Source organism: Schistocerca piceifrons, chromosome X (genome assembly GCF_021461385.2).
Source record: "Schistocerca piceifrons isolate TAMUIC-IGC-003096 chromosome X, iqSchPice1.1, whole genome shotgun sequence".
NCBI lineage: Eukaryota > Metazoa > Arthropoda > Insecta > Orthoptera > Acrididae > Schistocerca > Schistocerca piceifrons.
The window spans coordinates 394,406,205-394,432,354 of record NC_060149.1 but is presented as its reverse complement, the minus strand read 5'-3'; the positions used below and the strand labels follow the sequence as shown (position 1 = coordinate 394,432,354).

Genomic DNA, 26,150 nt, shown 5'->3' with positions numbered 1-26,150 from the left:
AATCCGAGATGCAATTCAGTGAACAGAATCAGAGAGTTAACAAGATGTTCCTGCTGTGTTGAACCTGTGATGATGATGTCATTGATATAATTTGCACAGCACAGAGCACTTTGTGTTAACTGTACTATAAATCTCTGGAAAATGGCAGGAGCACTTGATACTGAAACAGCAGGCTTGTATAATGGTACAACCTGAAGATAGTGTTGATGACCATAGTGTATTGGTAAGTGAAATCCAGGTAAAGCTGCAGGTATGCTTCTGCTAAATTGATGTTGCTGAATTTGCTGCATAACATGGAATGTTCTGGGAATGCTGACCTCATGGATGTGCAGAGATTTAACACTAGGACTCTCTGTAAATTCTATGTCCACGACATTTGCCACATGACCATGTTCATGGCAAGCCACACAGTGTGCGTACCAGTGCGGACAGTGACAATGGGCGTGAACATGACAACAATCAGGGCACAAGGGAAACCTGCATCAAATGGGGACAAATACAACAACACGATGTCCAAGATTTTCTCAAACTTCAGATGCAGCGTGTGACACTTCAAATGCCTGAGCGATATCCTGTACCACTGCGACTGTAGGATCTTCTAGATGCAAAGCATCATGACGTACCTCTCTGTCTGGAGCAGAATGTATAATGTCGTTGCATTTCAGAGAGTCGACATAGGACTGTTTGCAGTAATCACAAATAAGTTGGCACTTCTTACTTAAACCTCAGAGGTTGGCTACCCATGCTTGGTAGGACTGGCCTGTTTCTTTTGATGAAACTCCATACAGAAGCCACAATGTGGATTGCTTAAGATAATAAGCACTGAGCAACTCTTACATTTCAGAAAGTGACAGTACTGCTGGATCCTTGAACGGAACAAGCTTTCAAAGCAAATAAAATACTTTGGGCTCAGTCCAAGACAGTAAATAAGATTTTTGCAAAGACAGATGTTTCTACTTTAAATTCTGCAAAATATTGCTGCAAACACTGCACATACAAGTCCCAGTCTTCCATTGCTTCTTGAACAGTGGAAAAGCAGGGTGTGTGGTTGGGCGAACACTGGGTAGTTGCGGACATCTTGTGGTACTTTGCAAATATGTAACCAACTGATGAAGCAAAATTTAACTGCTGTTCAAATAACTCAACTAATGCTGTATCTGCTGTACTTTTTGAACACGTGTAGAAACAAACAAACTCATCATCAAAAACTGTGGTATCTACAGTTCCTTATTGACAACAATCAACACACAAAATACAGCAATGGTGAGCAGAGCACCAGAATCGCACAAACGCATGAAAACATTAACAGAAGAATTGCAGACCAGGCTGAGTCTGTAACATGCAACATTCATCATTGAATATCACAGAACTGTCGTAGTCTGTAAATTGAACATTCTGTAAACGTGGCAAGGCCACACTGGTGGCGTGACACTTGGGCCACTTAGCCAGCAGTGGCCTGTCAGCAAGTGAAGCAGGTGCTCTTGGTTTGCCTTCTTACCAATGGTGCTAAGTGCTAATTCTGCAGTCATGACAGCAGTGTATGTGGCTGCACTGCCATATCATTTCTGACTGACTGTAATTCACTTGAGCTTTGTTCAAAATTTTTGCCATAATCTTGTGTGATGCAGGGTGTTGCCAACTTTGTTTGATGAAACTTCTTCAATGCCATATGAGGAAGTGTCGACTGCCAGTACTACGGGTTTCTTCAGATTGAACTGTGTAAGACAATTTTGACTAAGCAAAGGCATCCTTTAACAGCTGAAAAGATTGTTTGCATTTGAGAAGAATATTTTTAGACCTGAGGCAATGCACTCATGCCACAATTTGAGCTGCGTACAGTATAAATCTTACCTATTAATTAATTTTCCTAATAAATACTTGTAATTCCAGAATATGTTCTTAAGAGAAGGTTATCTTCAGATGGCCTCTAAATATTCAGAAGTGCGGCATGAGCCCTGAGCATCAGTAATATGCCCCAAATATTCAGTTTCTGTGTTAAAGAAAGAGCATTTTGGCAGATTACATTTCAACCCTGCACCTGTGAAAAAGGCATTCAAAATTACCAAGATTTCCTTATGGTGTTTTTCCGGAAACTATAATACACTCCAGGAAATTGAAATAAGAACACCGTGAATTCATTGTCCCAGGAAGGGGAAACTTTATTGACACATTCCTGGGGTCAGATACATCACATGATCACACTGACAGAACCACAGGCACATAGACACAGGCAACAGAGCATGCACAATGTCGGCACTAGTACAGTGTATATCCACCTTTCGCAGCAATGCAGGCTGCTATTCTCCCATGGAGACGATCGTAGAGATGCTGGATGTAGTCCTGTGGAACGGCTTGCCATGCCATTTCCACCTGGCGCCTCAGTTGGACCAGCGTTCGTGCTGGACGTGCAGACCGCGTGAGACGACGCTTCATCCAGTCCCAAACATGCTCAATGGGGGACAGATCTGGAGGTCTTGCTGGCCAGGGTAGTTGACTTACACCTTCTAGAGCACGTTGGGTGGCACGGGATACATGCGGACGTGCATTGTCCTGTTGGAACAGCAAGTTCCCTTGCCGGTCTAGGAATGGTAGAACAATGGGTTCGATGACGGTTTGGATGTACCGTGCACTATTCAGTGTCCCCTCGACGATCACCAGTGGTGTACGGCCAGTGTAGGAGATCGCTCCCCACAGCATGATGCCGGGTGTTGGCCCTGTGTGCCTCGGTCGTATGCAGTCCTGATTGTGGCGCTCACCTGCACGGCGCAAAACACGCATACGACCATCATTGGCACCAAGGCAGAAGCGACTCTCATCGCTGAAGACGACACGTCTCCATTCGTCCCTCCATTCACGCCTGTCGCGACACCACTGGAGGCGGGCTGCACGATGTTGGGGCGTGAGCGGAAGACGGCCTAACGGTGTGCGGGACCGTAGCCCAGCTTCATGGAGACGGTTGCGAATGGTCCTCGCCGATACCCCAGGAGCAACAGTGTCCCTAATTTGCTGGGAAGTGGCGGTGCGGTCCCCTACGGCACTGCGTAGGATCCTACGGTCTTGGCGTGCATCCGTGCGTCGCTGCGGTCCGGTCCCAGGTCGACGGGCACGTGCACCTTCCGCCGACCACTGGCGACAACATCGATGTACTGTGGAGACCTCACGCCCCACGTGTTGAGCAATTCGGCGGTACGTCCACCCGGCCTCCCGCATGCCCACTATACGCCCTCGCTCAAAGTCCGTCAACTGCACATACGGTTCACGTCCACGCTGTCGCGGCATGCTACCAGTGTTAAAGACTGCGATGGAGCTCCGTATGCCACGGCAAACTGGCTGACACTGACGGCGGCGGTGCACAAATGCTGCGCAGCTAGCGCCATTCGACGGCCAACACCGCGGTTCCTGGTGTGTCCGCTGTGCCGTGCGTGTGATCATTGCTTGTACAGCCCTCTCGCAGTTTCCGGAGCAAGTATGGTGGGTCTGACACACCTGTGTCAATGTGTTCTTTTTTCCATTTCCAGGAGTGTAGTTTCCTAATAATTATAACATGATGAGACCTTGTTAGTTGTTTTAAAAATGTTGAAACAGAGTAGGAGCTGAGGCTATTGTAAAGGGAAGGCACTGATACTAAAACAAGCCTTCTTTCATATTAATTACCATAAATTTCTTTGTTCTGTTCTTAAGAGAAAGTTGCAGGTAAGCATCTGCTAAACCTGTTTTTGAGAAAAATCTTCCTCCTGCTAATCTGTCCATTAATTGATTGGTACATGGTAGTGGGAATGAATCTATCACTGTGTAAGCATTTACAGGGCTTTGAAATTTGCGCAGAGTCTAGTTTCTTGTTTACTGTCCTTATGATTACTGCAGGAGATGCCCATTTTCTTGCTGAAATGCTTTCAAGGCACCAGTTTCGTCCAGTCATTTCAGTTCAGTGGGTGCCTCATTTCAAATAGTGCAGGTTACTGCATGTACTCTGTAAAATTTAAGTTTTCCATTACTTTTAAACATAATATACACTTTGAAATCCTTTGCGTACCCCAGTGTACTGTCATGCGAAAACTGAGTACTGACTGCATATACATTATCTAGAATATGCAGACTGAACAAATTGAATCTGTTGATTCCAAATAAATTTGGACTAGGGCTCAATTGTACTATAATGAATATCACTGCATTGGCTATATTTTTGTTTTTTTTCTTATAGTGTACATGTCCCGAGAACAGAAATTCTTTTGCCATTGTAAGTCGTGAAATGGGCATCCTAACTGTTCATAAGTTTGCTGATTGAGTAAAGTAACTGAAGCCACAGTATCTAGCCAAAATTTCACATTTTGGTTGAGTATTTGTTAAGTAAAGAACAATTTGCAGCTGTTGCTTTGAATCTGAAGGGCGGTATTCTGCCCTGAGATGTTTACACTTTGAATCTTGATGGAGGCTGTCTAGGGAAAGCTGATGTGACCTTTCAGCAACGAGGTTTTGCTGTGTCCTTTTAAGCTTGCGCTTCATGTGATTTCACTTAGGTTTGGACTGAGCCCTGCTAGAAGGAGCACCTTTGAATTCCATTTGTGAAACAGTGTTAATTCCCGTTTTCTGCTGGTGAGGTCTGTGTGGAACGGAATACACTTTACAGTTTTTCTGTAAGCGCATTTGCTGTGTGTGTCTCATTTTATGTCAGTGTCAGCATTCAGCTTGGCAGAAAAAGCTATGTTTAAATGTTTACTGCTGTATGTGATGAGGTGCTGTGCACATGACTTTGGATTGTGAGGGTGGTTGTGATGGCTCAGTCATGCTGTGAATTACTTATACTTGCTGCACTGGGCAACCTGAACAGTTTGTGACTTGCAATCCCATGTAGAATGCTTAGCGTTCACAGCTGGAACTATGGGTACATGAAGATCTAACTCTACGAAGTCTTGTACTTCCAGAGTTTGTCACTTGAAGGACTTCGCTCAGACAGGGATTTTGACGATTTAAGATTTCCACTTTAATTCTATTGTGTGCTATATTCTGGGCACTATCATCATGAATATTTCACCCAGAAATGAAGCTCCACAAATATTGTAATTACTTCATGTACACCGTTCAGGTGTTTGATTATTTCCCTCTCTGCAGTTATGAGAGATGTTTACAAAATAGCTTGTTTTACCAATTAACCACCAGATGGTGGTATTGTCTTGAAGTTGCCATGGCCCACAAGTCACATGATGTTCCAGTTTTGTGTAGACTGTAGCAGAGGACACATGGCAGCCCCTAGTGACTTGCACCTCTGTTGCATTTTATTTTAATGCTGACTATCTGACACTATCAGGTATGACCGCAGCTTTCGTATTTTTTGGTACGTTATACTGTAACATTTAGTTTTAATTTTGTCCGAAGAAGGTGTCCCTCGTGACACCGAAACCTAGGTCACAAATTAATTGTGTTCGCGACTGAGGGCTGCGTTTTTCAAATTTTGTATTATACAACAGTCGCTGATTGACAGCCATGTCAAAAACCTCCACAAATACAGTTAAATTTGCAATTTCTTGTCATGCCAGTAAGTTCTGCTATCCATTCTCTGTAGGACTGGTTAGATTGTTCACCCTTTCTGAAAAATTTGTAGCGAGCAGCAGCCACATGTATCTGAAATTCACAAGATTCATTCAATTTTCTCACTAGAGTGTCTGAGTGGGCTACTACTTGAGGAAACAATTTCTGCATAGTCTAAAGATTCCTACACTGGCCCAAATAAGAAAAATGAACAGCGAGATTTAGCGTGAATGTAATGTACTGAGAATTGCTGCTCAAGCTGCTTCTAATATTTGGACCATTTTCCCACTTTGGCATTGAATGGATGAAATAGTGGAGGCAGCACTGAATCTTTGTAATTCTGAGCTTCATTTGTTGTTTTCTGAGCTGCATGCTGATTTTGTTGTTCTTGTAACAAATGTTTACTCTTTCAAATATGATGCTCCATTCTGAAAGGAAAAGGATAAGCAAAACCTTTATCCTCCCCCTGAAAGAGAAGAAAATTGACAGTTTCTGTGAGTAATTTCTGACAAAAAAATCTGTATTAGTGCAGGCCTTGTGTTCTGTTAAGCCAGCTTGTAGTAATTTTGTTGCCTCCAGGTATCTCTCAACCCCAATGATGTCTCAATCCAATCCTCATCACCAGAGATATCTGTTGTGTTTGCATTTGTAGGTGGCAGATGAGGTAGATATTTAAATGTTTGCGGTGCTGCCATCGATGGCAGTCCTCCGAGGCTTGGCGTGTCTTCTCTCTGACTTCTGCCAGATCTCTGCATTCGCCATCTCATAAAGCGGCACAGAAGGATACAATATGCTCTGTTGTGAGTGTGGCCATTTATGGTGGCCTTTGTCTTCATATGTAATGCTGTCCATTGGTCTTGTGGCAAGTGATGGAGAATATGGAGCGTGCAGTGTGAAGTACGGTCAGTGTGAATGCTGCAAAGCTCACACTGCTTGGTGCTGACACTGAGTGCTCATGTTCTATATATCCATGATGTTAATCATTTATGCACACTTACCCTAACTAAACACAGACTAGTACTGAGACTTTCATATACTCTTGTCTGCTTTACCATTGGAACAACATGTGCAATCCCTTCTCTCTTACATTAACACTTTAGTCTGAACAACATAGCAGAAACAAGTGTTACCGCTGGAGCAAAAGCCTTTCTGTCTTACTCCATCACACAACCACATTTTATAATTATTTTTCATAACTTTAGAGAGGTAGTACAGCGGTATGACACTGGTCTATTATTCAGGAGAACAGTAGTTCTAACGCCTGTTCGGCCATCCAGTTCTAGGTGTAGAATAATTTCCTTAAATGCTGGGATGGATCATTTGAAAGGGCAGAACTGATATCCTTCCCAATCTTATGATGTGTATCACCCCTAAAGGCCTCATCGCCAACTGGATGTACTCTATAATTTCCTTTTTTTCTGTTCCATAATGAGGACCCAACTTTGGAATGATTTCATTCACAATACCAAAGAACTAAGTCACATCTTTCGCTTTCATCATCATCATCATCATCATCATCATCATCATGTTATCTGCTATATTAGCAGGTCCTTTGCCTCTCCATTTTCTGTGATCCATTGCTTCCTTCTTAAGGCTACTGTATGTTGTACCGTCCATCATGTCATCCAGTATCTGGAATCTCTTCCTTCCTTGCTTCCTTTTCCCTTCTACATAACCTTCTAAAACTGTTTTTATCAGTCCGTCATTCTTTCTTAATATATGCCCAATCCAATTTCTTTTTCTTCTCTTTATTACATCTAGTAATTGTCTTTTCTCTCCCACTCTTCTCAGTACCTCTTCATTTTTTACTCTGTCCATCCAACTTATTCTTTCCATCTTCCGCCATGTCCAGATCTCAAAAGCCTCCAGCCTTTCTCTGTCTTTTTTCCTCATAGTCCATGTTTCAGCACCATATAGAAGAACACTCCATACAAGACATTTTATGAGTCTCTTTCTGAGTTCTCTGTCCAGACCGCTGCAGAAGATTCTCCTTTTCTTATAAAACGCCTCTTTTGCCATTGCTATCCTTGTTTTAATTTCTGTGGTGCACTTCCAGTCGGTGTCTATCCTGCTTCCAAGATACTTAAAATTTTGCATCTGTTCTAGTGTTTCTCCATTCAGCACAATTTTTATTTCCTTATTTCCTCCTGTTGCCAATACTTTTGTTTTATTTGTGTTAATTTTCATTCCATATTTTTTTTCCGTTAGTTGCAATGGTGCCCACCAAATCCCGTAATTCTTTTTCCCCTGTGGCTAGAAGGACCATGTCATCAGCAAATCTCAAGCACCCTACTCTTCTTCCTCCAATTTCTACTCCTTTGTCATCTAATGAGCATTGGTCAATCATATTTTCCAAGTACAGGTTGAAAAGAGTAGGTGATAAACAGCATCCTTGTCTTACTCCTTTCCCTAGTCTGATCCAGTTTCTACTTTCTCCTCTCACTTTAACTGAAACTTTTTGATTAAGGTATAATGAGTTTATAAGTCTTCTGGTTTTCCAGTCCACTCTCTTTTCCCTCATAATAGTCGCCAGCTTGTCCCAAACCACATTGTCAAATGCCTTTTCTAAATCGATGAAGCACATATATAGGTCTCTTCCTTTTTCAATAAACCTTTCTCCCAAGATTCGTAGGAGCCCTATTGCATCTCTGGTGCCCGTATTCCGTCTAAAGCCAAACTGCTTCTCGCCGAGATTCTCCTCTATTACTTTTTCAAGTCTTTTATTAAATATTCTTAACATCACTTTGGCTGCATGTGAAATGAGGCTGATTGTCCTGTGCTCGCTGCATTTCTTGGTTCCTTGTTTTTTCGGTAATGGAATCATTAGTGTTGTCAAAAAGTTCTCAGGCCATTCACCACTGTCATATAGTTTATTACATAACCTCAATATTTCTCTTATTTCATTGTGGTTCAAGCATTTTAGTATTTCTCTTGGTATTGTATCTATACCTACTGCTTTGCCATTTTTCATTGCAGCAATGGCAGACTTTACTTCTTCCATTATGATGGTCGGTCCTTTCTCTTCATCACTTACACTGTTGTGTGATTCAAGTTCCAGAGTTTCTGGTTTGCTATTTGTGTCATATAGCTCTTTTATATATTCTTCCCATCTCTGGAGGACATCGTCACGATCTTTGTACACTACCTCTTCGTCTTTACTCAAAATTTCCATAGTAGCACTTCCTGCTCTGTTTTGTTCCCATGTCATAGTCTTTACTCTGTTGTATAGTAAGTCGTATCTTCCCTTCCTGTCCAGGTCTTCAATTTCATCACATTCCTCTTTTAGCCATTTTTTCCTAGCTTGCTCTGTTTCTCTTCGCAGTTCGTTATTTAACCTTCAGTATATCTTTCTTGCATCTTCAGTGTTCTTGTTTTTCAATTTTCTTCTCTCCTCCATCTTGGAAATCATTTCTTGTGTGACCCATGGTTTTTTTTGACCTTTTCCCTTTTACATATCCTATATTTTGCTGTCCTGCTTTAATGATTCCTTCTTTCAGCATATTCCAGTACTCGTTGGCCTTATCAGGTGCTTCTTTGTCTCGTAATGTGTTTAGAAAGTCCCGAGACAGCATTTCTGTAATTTGTTCTTTGTTGGACCTTATCTTCTCTAGATCCCACTTCTTCACCATTGTCGCCTTCTTCAATTTTTTCATTCTTATTTCTCTTTCTGCCATAAGTAAGTTGTGGTCACTATTAATATCTGCACCTGGTAATGTGCGCACCTTCTTGATTCCATTCCTGTATCTTTCGTCTACCAGTATAAAATCGATTTGGTTTCTGTATTTATCCCCTGGTGATTTACAAGTGTAGAGCCTCCTCTTATTGTTCTTGAACCATGTGTTTGCCGCTATAAGTTGCATTTCCCTGCAGAAGTCAATTAACCATTCACCTCTGTCATTTCTCTTTCCAAGACCATGACTGCCTACTACGTTTCCCTCTTTCCATTCTCCCACAATGGCGTTCCAGTCTCCCCTTACTATTTTGCAGCATTTTTTATTTTCGTCCATTATTCTCTCTATTACATTGCACGTTTCCTCTACAATTTAGTCATCATGTTCTGAAGTTGGCATGTACACCTGGACAATCAGTAAATCTTTTTGTGCTCCTTTCAGCCTTACACCAATAACCCGGTCATTTGCATAGTCTACATATTCCACACATTTAGCCAATTCCTTTGTCATAATCATTCATACTCCATTAATTCCTTTTACTTCTCCTCCTGAGTAGTAGAATACATATTCATCTGACTGCAACTCTCCATGTCCATTCCATCTTACCTCAGCAACTCCTACGAGGTCCATATGATTCTTTTCCATCTCTCTTTTAAGGTTTTCTAGTTTTCCTGCTTGTAGCAGAGTTCTGACATTCCAGGTACCAATTCTCGTTTTGATTTTTTGCCTCCTTTCAAGTCCCCCCCCCCCCCCCCCCCCCCCCCAAATCCGAATGGGGGACTATTTCACCTCCGGACACTGATTTAACATGAGAGGAAGCCATTTTTTGTGCATAAAATGGAGACTGCATTATGCAGGTAAGATAATCTGCCGTGGTATTCCGTTGCCTTCCGCAGTTCTGGAGGCTGCCCCTAACATGGGATACAGACGCCTTTTGCAGCCGCCCGCTCCGGGTCAGACGCTGCATGAGAAGTATAGGTTAGAAAATTAAAGACCCCTAGCCCTCGAAACCTAATAGCGTCAGGGTCGGAAAAGAACAAGAGCTGGCCGAGGGTGGCCAGATGGGAAAGATAAAAGTGAGGAGCCTGGCATAAGTAAGTGGAAGCAATGCCAGGACTCAGCTTGGGGCTCCGTGGTCGCCAGCCACGTATCACTAGGTGTGACTCCCTGAGGAGTAAATGACTTGCCTCCTAAAACAACAATAATGTCTGCCCCTGCTTTTGCATGCCCACTGTATGCTATTGTAAGTGATAGCCCTCTTTTCAGTATAGGTCCTTCTCGTACCCCAAAGTCCCTAACTGGGAGAGTCTAACTTCATTTCTGTTTCATACAACTGACCATGTCATAATGTCTTACTTTTATACCTATACTCATGTTTGTATTAACATTTATGACTACTGTTGTTATTATTATTATTATTATTAATCACAATGGAGATTACATTGTTGGACACAGTCAAATCCATTCCACGTTACTTCCAGCTTCCTCAGGAGTTGACCTGGTCACTTGAGTGACTGTACAGTTCTTTACTTAAAATTCAGTTGGACACAAAAAGTACTCTCTCTTTTTTTTCCGCTTTGTTAACTATGCCCTGGGATTCTTGATAGAATGTGCATAAGGTTAGATGGTGTTGATCCTAGGGCACCAATGATAACTGACATGACATCAGTTTTTACATTGCCAATCTTGATGCTCAGATTCTTCTATTTCAATTTTTTCTGAGCAACCTTGTCATTAATGTTGCCATCACATGAGACTGATACTTCGAATAAGAGTCATAATCTTTTATCTGCCTGACATACAACGATGTCAAGTGTGTTAGCTGTAACTGGTTGGTTGGTATGTATTGGTCATACCGGACAGTGTTACATGCAGCTGTCGTGTCTGTGTTTGGTGTGTGGTCATACCATTTATTGGAGAGATGTCCTACTCCTAGACTTCTGCATATTTTGTGCTGAGGCTGTGGACATACCTTATTCCTGTTCTTAGGGTTTTCATTCTTCTCCGATATAGGACTGTCTGATATTAAGTGGTGATATTATTATTACTATTATTATTATGTAAGTGTATTGTTGTACCAAACATCATAAATTATTTTGTTGGCAGTGAAAGTTCTTGAATTGTTTCTGCCTTTGATATAAGCATAACATTATCCAGTTAAACAAAAATGCAAAAAGAGTACTGTATGCGTAAAAATTTGGCCCAATTTAAGAGCATGCCTGAAGAGCCTAATCTGAACAGGTTAACCGTCTCAGCGCCAAGCCCGTAGACTCTATGGCTCGCGCTTCTTTCCAAAAGCACCAAGCACATAGGTTCTACGGGCCAGCATCTTTTGTTGATTAAAAATCATTGCTTTTTTTTTGCCCCAACCTCTGACTATCGATATACAATGTTTATACAGTTTTTTATTAGTTGCACTCATAGATTGCGTCAATATGTGTCTTGTGTTTGTAGTATTTTGTTGTTTACGAGTCATTGTTGTCGCCTGTGTTTTGAGCACATTATTGGTATTCCGTGAAAGAGAAGTGGCATGCCGTGATTTATCTGATGAAGAAATTGCCAATTTGCTGAATTTTGGAAATGTTTCAATGCTGTAGGTAGCGAAGATAATTCGGACTAAACAGGTTGAAGGCGACCGCAGTACGATGAGTTCAGGCACAGAACTGTAAAATGGTGGCAGAAACTCCCCCCCCCCCCTCCCCCCCTCTGCTTCTCTGGGAGTACTGAATGCATTTTGGTTACACACTTCATTTGAGACCAAGATAATGGCAATAACCGATTTCATTACCAATCGTGCCATCTGCTCCAAATAAACAAAACAGATTTGTAGGCTGACTGACACAGACTTTTCCTTCCACATTTACCACCCACAAGCAAAAAATATTCCTCCCACACGTTATGTTTGTTCTTCAGGATCAAAGAAAGGAAGCGGGAAAGCATCTTGCAAGGAGACATGTTATCCATGCGAACAGTGCTGTGTGGCGTCTGTATAGAAAGCTGTTTTCAAATATTTCATACGAAAATGCAGTATAGATCTAGTAGAAAGTGCTATTGTATTTAAATACAATATTCAACACTGAACATTATTTATTCATGAACTCATTGACTCTACCTACATGAATGATGACTTTTTTAATTTTACAAAAACAATGTCGTGCATAATAATATAATGCGCCAATGTTACACCATGCAGGATTCCGTTCATCATTGCATATTAAAGAAGACCAACTGAGTTGAAAAGAGTGCTAATTTTGTATTTGTAGGTTTGATATTTTCCAAGATATAAATTTTTGAACACAGCTAACACTGCCTGGATTCTGCTGACATGCACAAGTATTGGGTCGGTACTGAGTGTGTTAAATAAATGTAGTAGTGGGAAGTCTTCAGTCACAATGTTGTCCTGAAAGAGACCACTTGACATAGTATAAAAAATATATGAATTTTTTATAACGCATTGGTACACCCAGGGAACTGTTTTTGGGACTCTCCTTGTATCAGTGTTATATAATATACAGAAGGGCCACTCGGTTGTTATGTCTACCTGTGATGAATTGTGTTTTCATGTTAAGTTTATCTTATTGATTGTACAGATCTAAATACCACTATAAATGTTTTAGAAAATGTATGTAAGCCTCAAGCTTCCTGTAATTTGGCATATAGAGGGATGTGTTCATTATTATAATTATTTTCAAGATAAATTTTCATTGTAAAACATGTTTCTGGAGGAAAACTGTTTTTTGTATTCCAACAATAGCTTGTGAAAACTGAATCATGTTTTGATATTAACATGTACTATGTTTGGTTATATAAAAAAATGTGTTGATCCTTTACCTGTGTCACTGAAACACTGATACTAATGGAAGCTCATAAAACTCTTAATACAGTTGATAATTTTAATTTTTTTTCCCTCAGTCATTTTCTCTGGCAAAGAAGAAGATTGTTCATTACACAACAATGGATGTCCAAAAGCGTGTCAATGCTGCCTTCTTAATTGCATCATATGCGGTATGTATAATGTCTTCCATACTTTCACATTTCCTGACAATAAAAGTAACAAATTATGATAGTTTAAAATTGAATTTTCTCTAATAATGAATGAGACAAAAATAAGTCTCTACTTCAGTTGTGTGTTAATGACCAGCTGTTGGCATCAATTTTACAAAAATTTGTAACTAAATCTGTCATGCTTGTATTATATGTTATGGTATTATTGGCTCTTCTCTTGTCCTTTGATTTTTTCTAAATGTAAGACAATAGTTGTTGCAGACAGCAGCATAATTGTTGTGGTTCTGTAATGTTTCTTAGTGAACATGTTACTTAAAAGAAATCTCTTATTTAATTAACTGTACATCAAAGAAGGAACAATTGAATTGGTGGTTTGTTGTGCTCCATGGTAATGGAAAAAAATACTTATGTAGTTAAATGTAGAGGGATTAGGGGATACTGCCTACCATGTGGTGTCATAATATGCAGTGGGTCAGACTGGTTGTAAGACACCACTTCTGTCAGTAGCCACATGTAATTTATTGGGATGGGGATACTCATTCTTGAGGTGCAGTGGGTTATCAAAGAAAATACTAACTGTTATGATACAAATAACACACAATTATTAACCTGAATTCTAAATATCACAAACATTAACAAAACACTGCTTTAAGATGAGTGTACCTTTTTATATTATTAAACAATGAAGCAGAGATTGTTTGTTACTCATTCTCCTAATATTTTTTTATGTTTCTTGCTCACCAGAGTAACTAATGACAGATTTTGCAAGTCGGCAAAAAATATTAAGAATTACGTCCATTATAGTTACTTAGATTTTCATTATGCTGAACACTTTCGCCATTTGTTGAGGTTTTATGATTGTTACTGCTCTGCCACAAAAATTCAGATGTCTTTAAAAGATTACCACTAATAATGCTAGACAAACTTCCAGTCTGATTAGGGTCAGAGAGAGTTGACATGATCTGAAACTCCTTTATAAAGCAACGCTAGAGTTTTCAAGGAAAATACTGCTAAGTTAACGACACATTTAACACACAAACTATAGATTTTAGGAATCAAGTTAACAGAAAATCGTAGAGTGGTCTGACATTGTTTTAAACATCTTTGGAAAACTGACTAGTATCGTAAAGTTGCTGGTAGATGGAGAATGGACCATTAAGCACTAGTCATGAAGGTAAAATATAGATGTATGGAAACTGCAGAGTCACAGTGTATGTCCTATAATGAGTGGTCTCTCGGATCATAATGTTCAAATGCTGATGTTAAATATCATGGTGCTTGACATTGAATGGAAAACTACAATGGTAATAAATGAAAAATGAATTGAGGAATTCAAGAAGTATTGCAGAGATGATTTGGGAACTGAAATGGGAATCCCTGGAGGGAAGGTGACATTCTTTTCGAGGAACACTATTGAGTAAATTTAGAGATCCAGAATTTGAAGCTGATTTTAGAATGATTGTACTGCCACCAACATTTGTTTTTTGTAAGGACCATAAAAATGTTATGAGAAATTAGGGCTCATAACACACACACACACACACACACACACACACACACACACACACACAGTGTCTGTTTGCCAAGGGCAAGTCTGGCATTGACAGCCAGAGACTGTGGTTTGTGTGTGTGTGTGTGTGTGTGTGTGTGTGTGTACATTGTCCAAATCTGATGGAGGCCTGTTTGGCCGAAAGCTTTGTTTGACAGTCTTTTTGGTGTGCCTGCCTGTGACTCTGCATCTGTGCTATATGGTGAGTAGGAATTGTTCTTGTCATAATAGTGTCATTATAATTTATCCTGTATCATAGTCAGAGGCTGCATGGAAAAAACGTTGTCCTACAGAATTAACCTCTGAAATAATAAACATCATCTGGATCAGAACCAACTGATAGCTCCAAAACTACAGATTCATTAAATAACTTTTCTCTGCAGATTCTTTTGGTCTGAGCATTTATCACAATATGATACTGAAGTCTAATGATATAAATGATAACAAAGCTGCACTGAAGCGCCAAAGAAACTGGTATGGGCACGCATATTCAAATACAGAGATATGTAAACGGACAGAATACAGCGCTGTGCTCGGCAATCCCTATATAAGACAACAAGTGTCTGGCGCAGTTGTCAGATCAGTTGCTGCTGCTGCAATGGCAGGTTATCAAGATTTAAGTGAGTTTGAACATGGTGCTATAGTTGATGCACAAGCGATGGGATGCAGCATCTCAGAGGTAGCGATGAAGTGGGAATTTTCCCATATGACCATTTCACGAGTGTACTGTGAATATCAGGAATCCAGTAAAATGTCAAATCTCTGACATTGATGCAGCTAGAAAAAGATTCCAACGATAACGGAAGAGAATCACTCAATGCGACAGAAGTGCAACCCTTCCACAAATTACTGCAGATTTCAATGCTGGGCCATCAACAAGTGACAGCGTGCAAACCATTCAACAAAACTTCATCGATATTAGCTTTCAGAGCCGAAGGCCCACTCGTGTACCCTTGCTGACTCGACAACACGAAGCTTTACGCCTCACCTGGGCCCTTCAACGCTGACATTGGTCTTTTGATGACTGGAAACATGTTGCCTGCTCGGACGAGTCTCATTTGAAATTGTATCGAGCAGACGGACATGTACAGGTATGGAGACAACCTCATGAATCCATGGACCCTGCATGTCAGCAGGGGACTGTTGAAGTTGGTGGAGGCTCTGTAATGGTGTGGGGCGTGTTGTCGCGTCCCAAGCGTGGGTATTGCGAGGGATTGAGCGACATGGTTTGTGAAAGGGATTTAGCCGGTTGAACTTAGTGAGAGGGAGACTTTTTGATCTGGCTAAGATGTGGAAATCCCTGGTGTGAAGGTACAAGGCTAGGAAGCGGGTAGAATTAAAGTCTTGCTAACTTTAACAAATTGCAGTTTATTCCGAATAATTACAGCTCACCCTAACTGCATGGTGATTGTATTCCCAGGGAGGCCAAGTCTAACACAGAGACGGTGACTGGTTCCACCGTTCGACTGCCTACTAGACGCTCTGCAATATTTCCTAGCGCCCTATGTCAGAGTCCCGCGGCTACGCCCTAACGCTCTTCGGCGGCTATCTCCGGCTGCCTGCTACAGCCCGTTCCTCAGCCCAAGTCAGCTGCTGCTATTACGCTGACTACAGTCGCTACCTAGAACCTGACATCGAGAGACCAAGAACTACCTGTCAAGAAGAAGGCAGAGCGGCGTGCTCTCGAGTTTTGTTAGCGCTCCCCCTTCGACCCCGTCAGCGCTTAGCATGACGTAGCTTTGAAGGCAACTTGTCCTTACTTGGTATTGTTAAAGTATTATTGTTGTTATTGTTCTTCAGAGGCTGGGTGGAGGGATAGAGGCACCTCTCCCTATATGGTCACGCACTGTGTCCTGAGCCCTTCATTGGCTCCTCATGACATAGTGCTGTCCCCACCAAGGGCCCTCTTTCTTTCTCTTTCCACTCCCAGACCTCTCTCTCTAGCCAGGAATGCTTTCTGTTGATACTCTTAATTGATTGCTTATCATGAGTCCTTACACAGAGCTTCATTTGTATCTGTTGGCTGTTTGCTTTCTTATCAAGTGTCGCTGCCCAACAGTTTGACTTCCGCCTTGGTTGACCCTTCGGCCATGCCAGGCATCCAGCGCTACAATTTTAGCTCCTTCCTACATACTATTCTCGGCGTACTGCCTGAAAACGACTGTAATTAGACTTGGCTTGTTTCTGCGGTTACAACACCTCCCCCGACGGGGAAATTGGCGCTACTCCTCAGAGTAGCGTCAATTGTGACACTCTCATTTTATTTGGGTTACTTGCTTACATTTTCTTTGTTACATCAACATTTGAAATGTTATTTTCTTTCATATACATTCGGTACACTTAATTCCATTAAGTTCTTTGTTAGGCACAATTATTTTATACATAGATAATGTTTATCAAACGTACATTTATCAAGGTACATTTTTTTACAAAGCATTGATACAAACTACTATTTATCAAACATACATTTGTCAAGGTACATTTTTTTCATTTTTAAAGCATTAATACAAAATACCATTTTCATTCAACGTTGGTAACTACAGTTACATAGTAGGTACAGTTTCATAAAACATGGACTAAACACTAAACGTTGATTTCACCTTTTTATAAGACAGTTTTAATATATTTTATCTTTTGATTTTACTTAACGCATGTTTATGAACAGAACTGACTCTCCTTGGTTTTACTCACATCTTTCATATATTACCACATCTTCAGTTTCTTTATTAGTTTGTCTTCTATTTGAGCTAGTCTCTGGGTACTGATTTACAATGGTGTTTCTTATACATACTTTACCACAACAGTCACTATCGTCATAGTATTTCCATATGCTTTTGAATCATTCTTTACAACATCTACAGTTTTTACAGCAACATGTTATTATAATAAAAATGACTATTGATATAAATATAATAGAGGGAAACATTCCACGTGGGTATGTGTGTATGTTTGTGTTTGTTTGTGTGTCTATCGACCTGCCAGCGCTTTTGTTTGGTAAGTTTCATCATCTTTCTATAGATATATTTGACTATTGATATAGCTACATATGTAGTTACTGAGTAATGTGTAAAATATCTGGAATATTTGAGTTCTTCCTCCTGCCTTTCTGCCTTTCGCTGGACATCATCCAGTCTTTTCCCAGCGACTTTCAAATCGTCTAATTGTGTTACTACCTGATCCAATGGTAATTCTAATGTTAGCATTGAGACATTTTTCTTTTCTTCGTTTACAACACAACAGTCAAATTCTAAATTAATCTGAGGTACTACATCTTTCTTCGTTATGTTGCTATGAATTACTCTATCTGTTTGTATGAACACTCTCGTTCCATATCCCTTACATTTACTGTAAAAACTTATTTTTCCTACCCCTTTCATTAATAAGTCCTTTGGGGGTTCCTTTCCACATAAAACTGTTAGTCCTTCTTCCTTAGGAGCTACATATAGCCATTCGTTACTGTTTAGATAGGTCCAAAGGCTCTGGTTCAGTGCGACTATTTTTCGCACACAATCTTCCGGAATTTCTCTTACTGGTTGTAACAATTTGGCTTCGCACTCCTCATGGTCGAATGTCGATAGCAATGCGAATGACTGTCTCAACAGTCGCCTATTCTTACTCAGTTCTTTACATTTTAGCTCATCCGCAGAAAGTTTCCCGTATTGCCTTTTGGATTCATCTATCAGTAGAAATTCTTTCTCTGGCTGTGTGTATACGTATCTTCCCTTCATATCTGGGATCTCTTTTGGTAATGGGAGAACTCTGTACAGATTAAAATTGTTATTATCTATTAAAGGAATGTTAATTATGTACCCTAGTATGCTACCAGAGATGAAAACATCTAAATCAATTATTCTTAACAAGAGGTAGCCTGAAGAATCCGCGAGAGGAACAGGAAACTTCACGTCTTTTAGTTCGTCTCGTATTAAACTTAGATTTTTCACAATTTGGACTGGGTTAATGATGTGAGGCTGCAGTATTCCCTTTTGAGCGTTTACAATGGCATTTATCATCTGCTCGTATTTCTCTTCGATTTGGCCAAACACTGCCGCTAGTTGTAATACTTGTTCCGTTACCGTGGCAAAAGATGCTACTCGTTTAAAACCCATATCTGTTTCCTTCACGTATTCCTTCATGAACCTTTCTAATCTTTGCGTGTCTGTCTTTAGAATGTGTTCATTTGAATCTAGTGTACAGGGTTATTACAAATGATTGAAGCGATTTCACACCTCTACAATAACTTTATTATTTGAGATATTTTCACAATGCTTTGCACACACATACAAAAACTCAAAAAGTTATTTTAGGCATTCACAAATGTTCGATATGTGCCCCTTTAGTGATTCGGCAGACATCAAGCCGATAATCAAGTTCCTCCCACACTCGGCGCAGCATGTCCCCATCAATGAGTTCGAAAGCATCGTTGATGCGAGCTCGCAGTTCTGGCACGTTTCTTTGTAGAGGAGGTTTAAACACGGAATCTTTCACATAACCCCACAGAAAGAAATCGCATGGGGTTAAGTCGGGAGAGCGTGGAGGCCATGACATGAATTGCTGATCGTGATCTCCACCACGACCGATCCATCGGTTTTCCAATCTCCTGTTTAAGAAATGCCAAACATCATGATGGAAGTGTGGTGGAGTACCATCCTGTTAAAAGGTGAAGTCGGCACTGTCGGTCTCCAGGTGTGGCATGAGCCAATTTTCCAGCATGTCCAGATACACGTGTCCTGTAACGTTTTTTTCGCAGAAGAAAAAGGGGCCGTAAACTTTAAACCGTGAGATTGCACAAAACACGTTAACTTTTGGTGAATTGCGAATTTGCTGCATGAATGCGTGAGGATTCTCTACCGCCCAGATTCGTACGTTGTGTCTGTTCACTTCACCATTAAGAAAAAATGTTGCTTCATCACTGAAAACAAGTTTCGCACTGAACGCATCCTCTTCCATGAGCTGTTGCAACCGCGCCGAAAATTCAAAGCGTTTGACTTTGTCATCGGGTGTCAGGACTTGTAGCAATTGTAAACGGTATGGTTTCTGCTTTAGCCTTTTCCGTAAGATTTTGCAAATCGTCGGCTGTGGCACGTTTAGCTCCCTGCTTGCTTTATTCGTCGACTTCAGCGGGCTACGGGTGAAACTTGCCCGCACGTGTTCAACCGTTTCTTCGCTCACTGCAGGCCGACCTGTTGATTTCCCCTTACAGAGGCATCCAGAAGCTTTAAACTGCGCATACCATCGCCGAATGGAGTTAGCAGTTGGTGGATCTTTGTTGAACTTCGTCCTGAAGTGTCGTTGCACTGTTATGACTGACTGATGTGAGTGCATTTCAGGCACGACATACGCTTTCTCGGCTCCTGTCGCCATTTTCTCTCACTGCGCTCTCGAGCGCTCTGGCGGCAGAAACCTGAAGTGCAGCTTCAGCCGAACAAAACTTTATAAGTTTTTCTACGTATCTGTAGTGTGTCGTGACCATATGTCAATGAATAGAGTTACAGTGAATTTATGAAATCGCTTCAATCATTTGTAATAGCCCTGTATATACTGTTCTGTTTACTCCTGCCAATGTGGCCCTTACCACTGCCACCTGTTCCTTAGTTAACCTCAGCAACCTTTCAGAGTTCCTCTCCATAGCGCCTATCCTTTCTTTATAGTATGCTGCGTCTGCTTCATCCAACATTCCGAACAGTATCTTACTTACCTGTCCGACAAAGTTGAATACTTCTCTCTTTCTTCTGGTTTCGTGTTTTGTGAGTTGTTGTACTAGTTGCTGCAGACCTGTGATCTTTTCTACGTGATGTGTAACTTGCTGGTCTAGTACTCTACATTCTATTAATCCTACGTTTAGCTGTTTCAATGTTTCTCGGCACCTCTGTACCACTGCCTTACCGTACATATCTGGTTTCTGAAATCTTTCTGTTATTACATCTAGATTTACATATATGACTATTCTCCATGTGGTACTGTATATTTCTACTTGTCCTATGTTATCGTAATATAGTCCTGATGAGCTTGGAATTAGGGTCACTTTGAAATCGTTTGTTTCATACCCCGATGCAGCGAAGCTGTATGTTGTTACCACTACGATGAGTTGCACAACTTGCCACTTAAGAGCCATACCGCTTCTCCTGTGGTGCACCGTCTGTTCTGTTGATCTGCGTTGTCCTACGCTGTCTCTGTGCCCGTGCTGTTCCGTGCTGCTACGATGCGTCGGCCGCCGCTCTGCTGGGCTGTGCCGACCCCGTCACTCTCCTTGGCTGTCGCTGCTACAGTTGCTGCTGCTTCTGCTGCTGCTCGACCCAGACACTCGGTCTCGAATGCTGGCTATTTAGGCACCCCTGTGCCTCGTCGCTCCGCGTCGCGCTGCCGCTGCCCTGCATTGCCCTGCACCCGCGAGGACTACCTTTCTGGACTCTGCCGTAGTGGGCCTACTAATGCTGAGAGTTGCGAGTCGCCACAACTTCCTGCCAATTGCCACAGTCACTGTAGGAAAATCTACTGGCTCCTACCTCCTATTTGCCTATGCGCCTTTGTGGTACCCCACACTTGGCACCAAATGTTTTATTTATGTCGCGTCCCAAGCGTGGGTATTGCGAGGGATTGGGCGACACGGTTCATGAAAGGGATTTAGCTGCGTTGACCTTAGTGAGAGGGAGACTTTTTGATCTGGCTAAGATGTGGAAATCCCCGGTGTGAAGGTACAAGGCTAGGAAGCGGGTAGAATTAAAGTCTTGCTAACTTTAACAAATTGCAGTTTATTCCGAATAATTACAGCTCACCCTAACTGCGTGGTGATTGCATTCCCAGGAAAGCCAAGTCTAATACAGAGACGGTGACTGATTCCACCCTTCCGACTGGCTACTAGAAGCTCTGCAATATTTCCTAGCGCCCTACATCAGAGTCCCGCGGCTATCCCCTAACGCTCTTCGGCGGCTATCTCCAGCTGCCTGCCTACAGCCTGTTCGTCAGCCCAAGTCGGCTGCTGCTATCATGCTGACTACTGTCGCTACCTAGAGCCTGTCATCGAGAGACCAAGAACTGCCCAACAAGAAGAAGGCAGAGCAGAGTGTTCTCGAGTTTTGTTAGCGTTCCCCCTTCGACCCTGCCAGCACTTGGCATGACGTAGTGTTGAAGGCAACTTGTCCTTATTTGGTATTGTTAAAATATTATTGTTGTTATTGTTCTTCAGAGGATAGGTGGAGGGATAGAGGCGCCTCTCCCTATATGGTCACGCACTGTGTCCTGAGCCTTTCATTGGCTCCTCATGACATAGTGCTGTCCCCACCAAGGGCCCTCTTCCTTTCTCTTTCCACTCCCAGACCTCTCTCTCTAGCCAGGAATGCTTTCTGTTGATACTCTTAATTGATTGCTTATCATGAGTCCTTACACAGAGCTTCATTTGTATCTGTTGGCTGTTTGCTTCTTATCAAGCACAGCTGCCCAACAGTTTGACTTCCGCCTCGGCTGACCCTTCGGCCATGCCAGGCGTCCAGCGCTACAATTTTAACTCCTTCCTACGTACTATTCTCGGTGTACTGCTTGAAAATGACTGTAATTAGACTTGGCTTGTTCCTGTGGTTACAACAGTGTGCAATTGGAGTGATACGGGGCCCCCTGATATGTCTAGATATGACTCTGACAGGTGACATGTACATAAGCCTCCTGTCGATCACCGGCATCCATTCATGTCCATTCTGACAGACTTGGGCAATTCCAGCAGGACAATGTGACACTCCACACATCCAGAATTGCTACAGAGTGTTTCCAGGAACACTCTTCTGAGTGTTTGCAACGTGCTGTTCAGGAGAGATATCCACCCCCGCATACTCTTGCAGATTTATGGACAGTCCTACACGATTCATGGTGTCAGTTCCCTCCAGCACTACTTTAGACATTGGTAGAGTCCATGCCTCATCGTGTTGTGTCACTTCTGCATGATTGCGGTGTCCCTATGAGATATTAGTCAGGTGTACCAGTTTGTTTGACTCTTTAGTGTAGAATGAAATTTTCACTCCGCAGTGAAGTGTGCACTAACATGAAACTTTCTGGCAGATTAAAAGTGTGTTCTGGACTGAGACTCTAACTCGGGACCTTTGCGTTTCATGGGCAAGGTAGATGATGTACTGGTGGGAGCAAAGCTGTGAGGACAGGTCGTAAGTCGTGATTTGGCAGCTCAGTTGGTAGAGCACTTGCCTGCGAAAGACCAGAGGTCCCGAGTTTGAGTCTTGGCCATGTACACAGTTTTAATCTGCCAGGAAGTTTAATAAAAAAGCTACTTCCAAGATCTCCCAGCAAAAACAACAGACATGCTGTGGAAGAAAATAAAAGTGACTGAGACAAATAATTGTTTTAATGTGTTTCCAAATCCTAGTCCAATATGGACAGCGTGTGGTTGGCCTGCAGTTTCTAAGAGAAATTTTCCAAAATAAGTTTCATAAAATCAAGTACATCCCACATCTCCGAAATAAGTTTTCAGATTTATTGACTGTCTTAAAAGTAATTGTTAACACTTCAACAGTTAGATCAGTAGTAAAAATAACAGCTGTTGGTCAGCAGAGATTTGTGAAATGCTAAGTTATTTTAAGTGTGGATATTTTCAGGTCAGTATCTTCCCAAACTGACTTGCATAGACTATCGTCAAGCCACTTAAAAAAAAAAAAAAAAGTAGAATTAAGGAGGTGTACAACAGATAGGCTTAATTTGTATGATTTTTGGCATAGGTGATTGAAAAAAAATTGAGAGACTAGTTTATTGTGCTCCATTCACTGTTGAACTAAGGAGTAATTTTTTAGAGAAACTGAATGTGATATTTTCTGAATACAGGAGCACATTATAAGAATTATATCTGGTGTTGGTTCTAGAATAGCCTGCAGAAATATCTTCATAAAAACTCGATATTGTGACTATTGTTTCACTATATATGGGTTGTTCAAAAACAAATGAACCAAAGGCTGTAAACTGAAAACTGGTGGTGATGAGATTGTAATGCCATTGCTTACTGAAGGTGATGTGGTCCATATAAGAGAGCTGAGGCCTAACCTCACCACTTGAGGGACATACATTATATGATCAAAAGTATCCAGACTCCTGGCTGAAAATGTCTTACGAATTCGTGGCGCCCTCTGTCAGTAATGGTGGAATTCAGTGTGGTGTTGGTCCACCCTTAGCCTTGACGACGAATTACACTCCTGCACGCTTACGTTCAATCAGGTGCCGGAAGGTTTTTTTTGGTGAATGGCAGCCAGTTCTTAACGGAGTGCTGCACTGAGGAGTGGTATCGATGTCGGTTGGTGAGGCCTGGCATGAAGTCGGCGTTCCAGAACATCCCAAATGTTTTCTATAGGTTTTGGGTCAGGACTCTGTGCAGGCCAGTCCATTACAGGGATCTTATTGTTGTGTAACTGCTCCGCCACAGGTCGTGCATTATGAACAGGTGCTCAGTCGTGTTGAAAGACGCAATCGCCATCCTCGAATTGCTCTTCAACAGTGGGAAGCAAGAAGGTGCTTAAAACATCAATGTAGGCCTGTGCTGTGATAGTACCATGCAAAACAACGGGTGCAAGTCCCCTCCATGAAAAACACGACCACACCATAACACCACCACCTCCGAATTTTACTGTTGGCACTACACATGCTGGCAAATGACATTCACCGGGCATTCGCCACACCCCCCACACCCTGCCATCGGATCACCACATTGTCTACTGTGATTCATCACTCCACACAACGTTTTTCCACTGTTCAATCATCCAATGTTTGCACACCTTACACCAAGCGTGGTGTCATTTGGCGTTTACCGGCATAATGTGTGGCTATGAGCAGCCACTTGACCATGAAATCCAAATTTTCTCAACCCCGCCTAACTGTCATAGTACTTTCAGTGGATCCTGATGCAGTTTGGAATTCCTGTGTGATGGACTGGGTAGATGTCTGCCTGTTACACATAACGACCCTCTTCAACTGTCAGTGGTCTCTGTCAGTCATCAGATGAGGTTGCCTTTTACGCTTTTGTGCTGTACATGACCCTTCATGTTTCCAGTTCACTATCACATCAGAAACAGTGGACCTAGGGATGTTTACAAGTGTGGAAATCTTGGGTACAGACGTATGAAACAAGTGACACTCAATCACCTGACTACGTTCGAAGTCCATGAGTTCCGCAGAGCGCCCCTTTCTGCTCTCTCACAATGTCTAATGACTACTGAGGTTTCTGATATGGAGTACGTGGCAGTAGGTGGCAGCCCAATGCACCTAATATTAAAAATTCATGTTTTTGGGATCTCTGGATACTTTAGATCACATAGTGTAGGTGCACACTGCCATGGCAACAGAGTGAGCACGTGCACATGTCGACTGTGCACTTCTCTCTGTCATGGTGGAAACAGAGGAATTGGGGGTTGAAAAGGAGTGCAAAGTTGTTTAGTTTGTTTCCTGACAGCGGAAGATGTGAGGGGAATGGAAATTTCTCACATAATGTTACAAGTGTATGGGAAGTACTGCAAGTCCATTGCAATGGTCAGGGCGTGACAAAAGTGATTTGAGAAAGGATCTGGAATGCCACACTGCATCACCAGTATCATTATCCAACAAGTGGATGCCCCCATTATTGAAGACTGGGGAGTTACCGTGGCAGCTATTGTCCCAGAGGTCGGATTGGGTGTCAGGATTGTGATGGACAGTGAGTTCCCTCTGTATACTGTGTCATTCTGTGACAATTTTCGGTTTCCCACACTTGTCTCACTTTCCACTGTAAGAAAATGCATTATGCCCCATTGCTCTTCTTTTGAAGCCTCCATTACTGTGTTTTCAGCACGAATGAGTGCTGTGGGCGGTCAACATGTGGACCTGCTCACTCTGTCATCATGTGGATATGCAGCCATGACCTGTAGTGGCAAGTTTGGGACCTCAGTGGTTGTATATAATTTTATGTTATCAATATTACTATTACCAGAAATAGTAACACCCTCTACAAAGTGTTATCAGGCTTCACATTCGTCCAGAAATGAGTGAGTTACATGGGTTTACATTTCTCCATTAGTCTGTCTGAACGTATTAAACGTCTTATGGGTAATGTAGTGGAGTTTAACACTGAGTTAAAGAACTTTCTGTTGGACAGGTCCACCCACTTTATTGTAAAGTACCTTTGCAGGAAATTTTGAAATTGATGTTTTGTGTTGTATAATAAGTAATATTAGTCCTGTAAAACAACAGTGTGTGCTGGTGGCTCAGTAGTGAAGTGTCAGACTACACATCCAAAGCTTTGAGATTTGGTTTGTTGTCACGCGTAATTTTTATCTTTCAGTGATTGTTATATGTGAAAAATTCCAATTTGCACACTGGTTCAGGATCCATGTGAACAGAGGGCACCCCTAAAACTAGGTGAATAAGCCAATTTAAATGTCATA

The 26,150-nt window shown here is 41.7% G+C and overlaps 1 protein-coding gene across 1 annotated transcript in view; it reads left to right on the top strand.

Moving 5' to 3' along the window:
* LOC124721090 (dual specificity protein phosphatase CDC14C-like) overlaps positions 1–26,150 on the top strand; it is a 245,174-nt gene that overhangs the window by 52,692 nt on the left and 166,332 nt on the right. Inside the window, 1 exon segment of the mRNA XM_047245902.1 lies at positions 13,110–13,202. Coding sequence (XP_047101858.1) covers positions 13,110–13,202 — 93 coding nt within the window.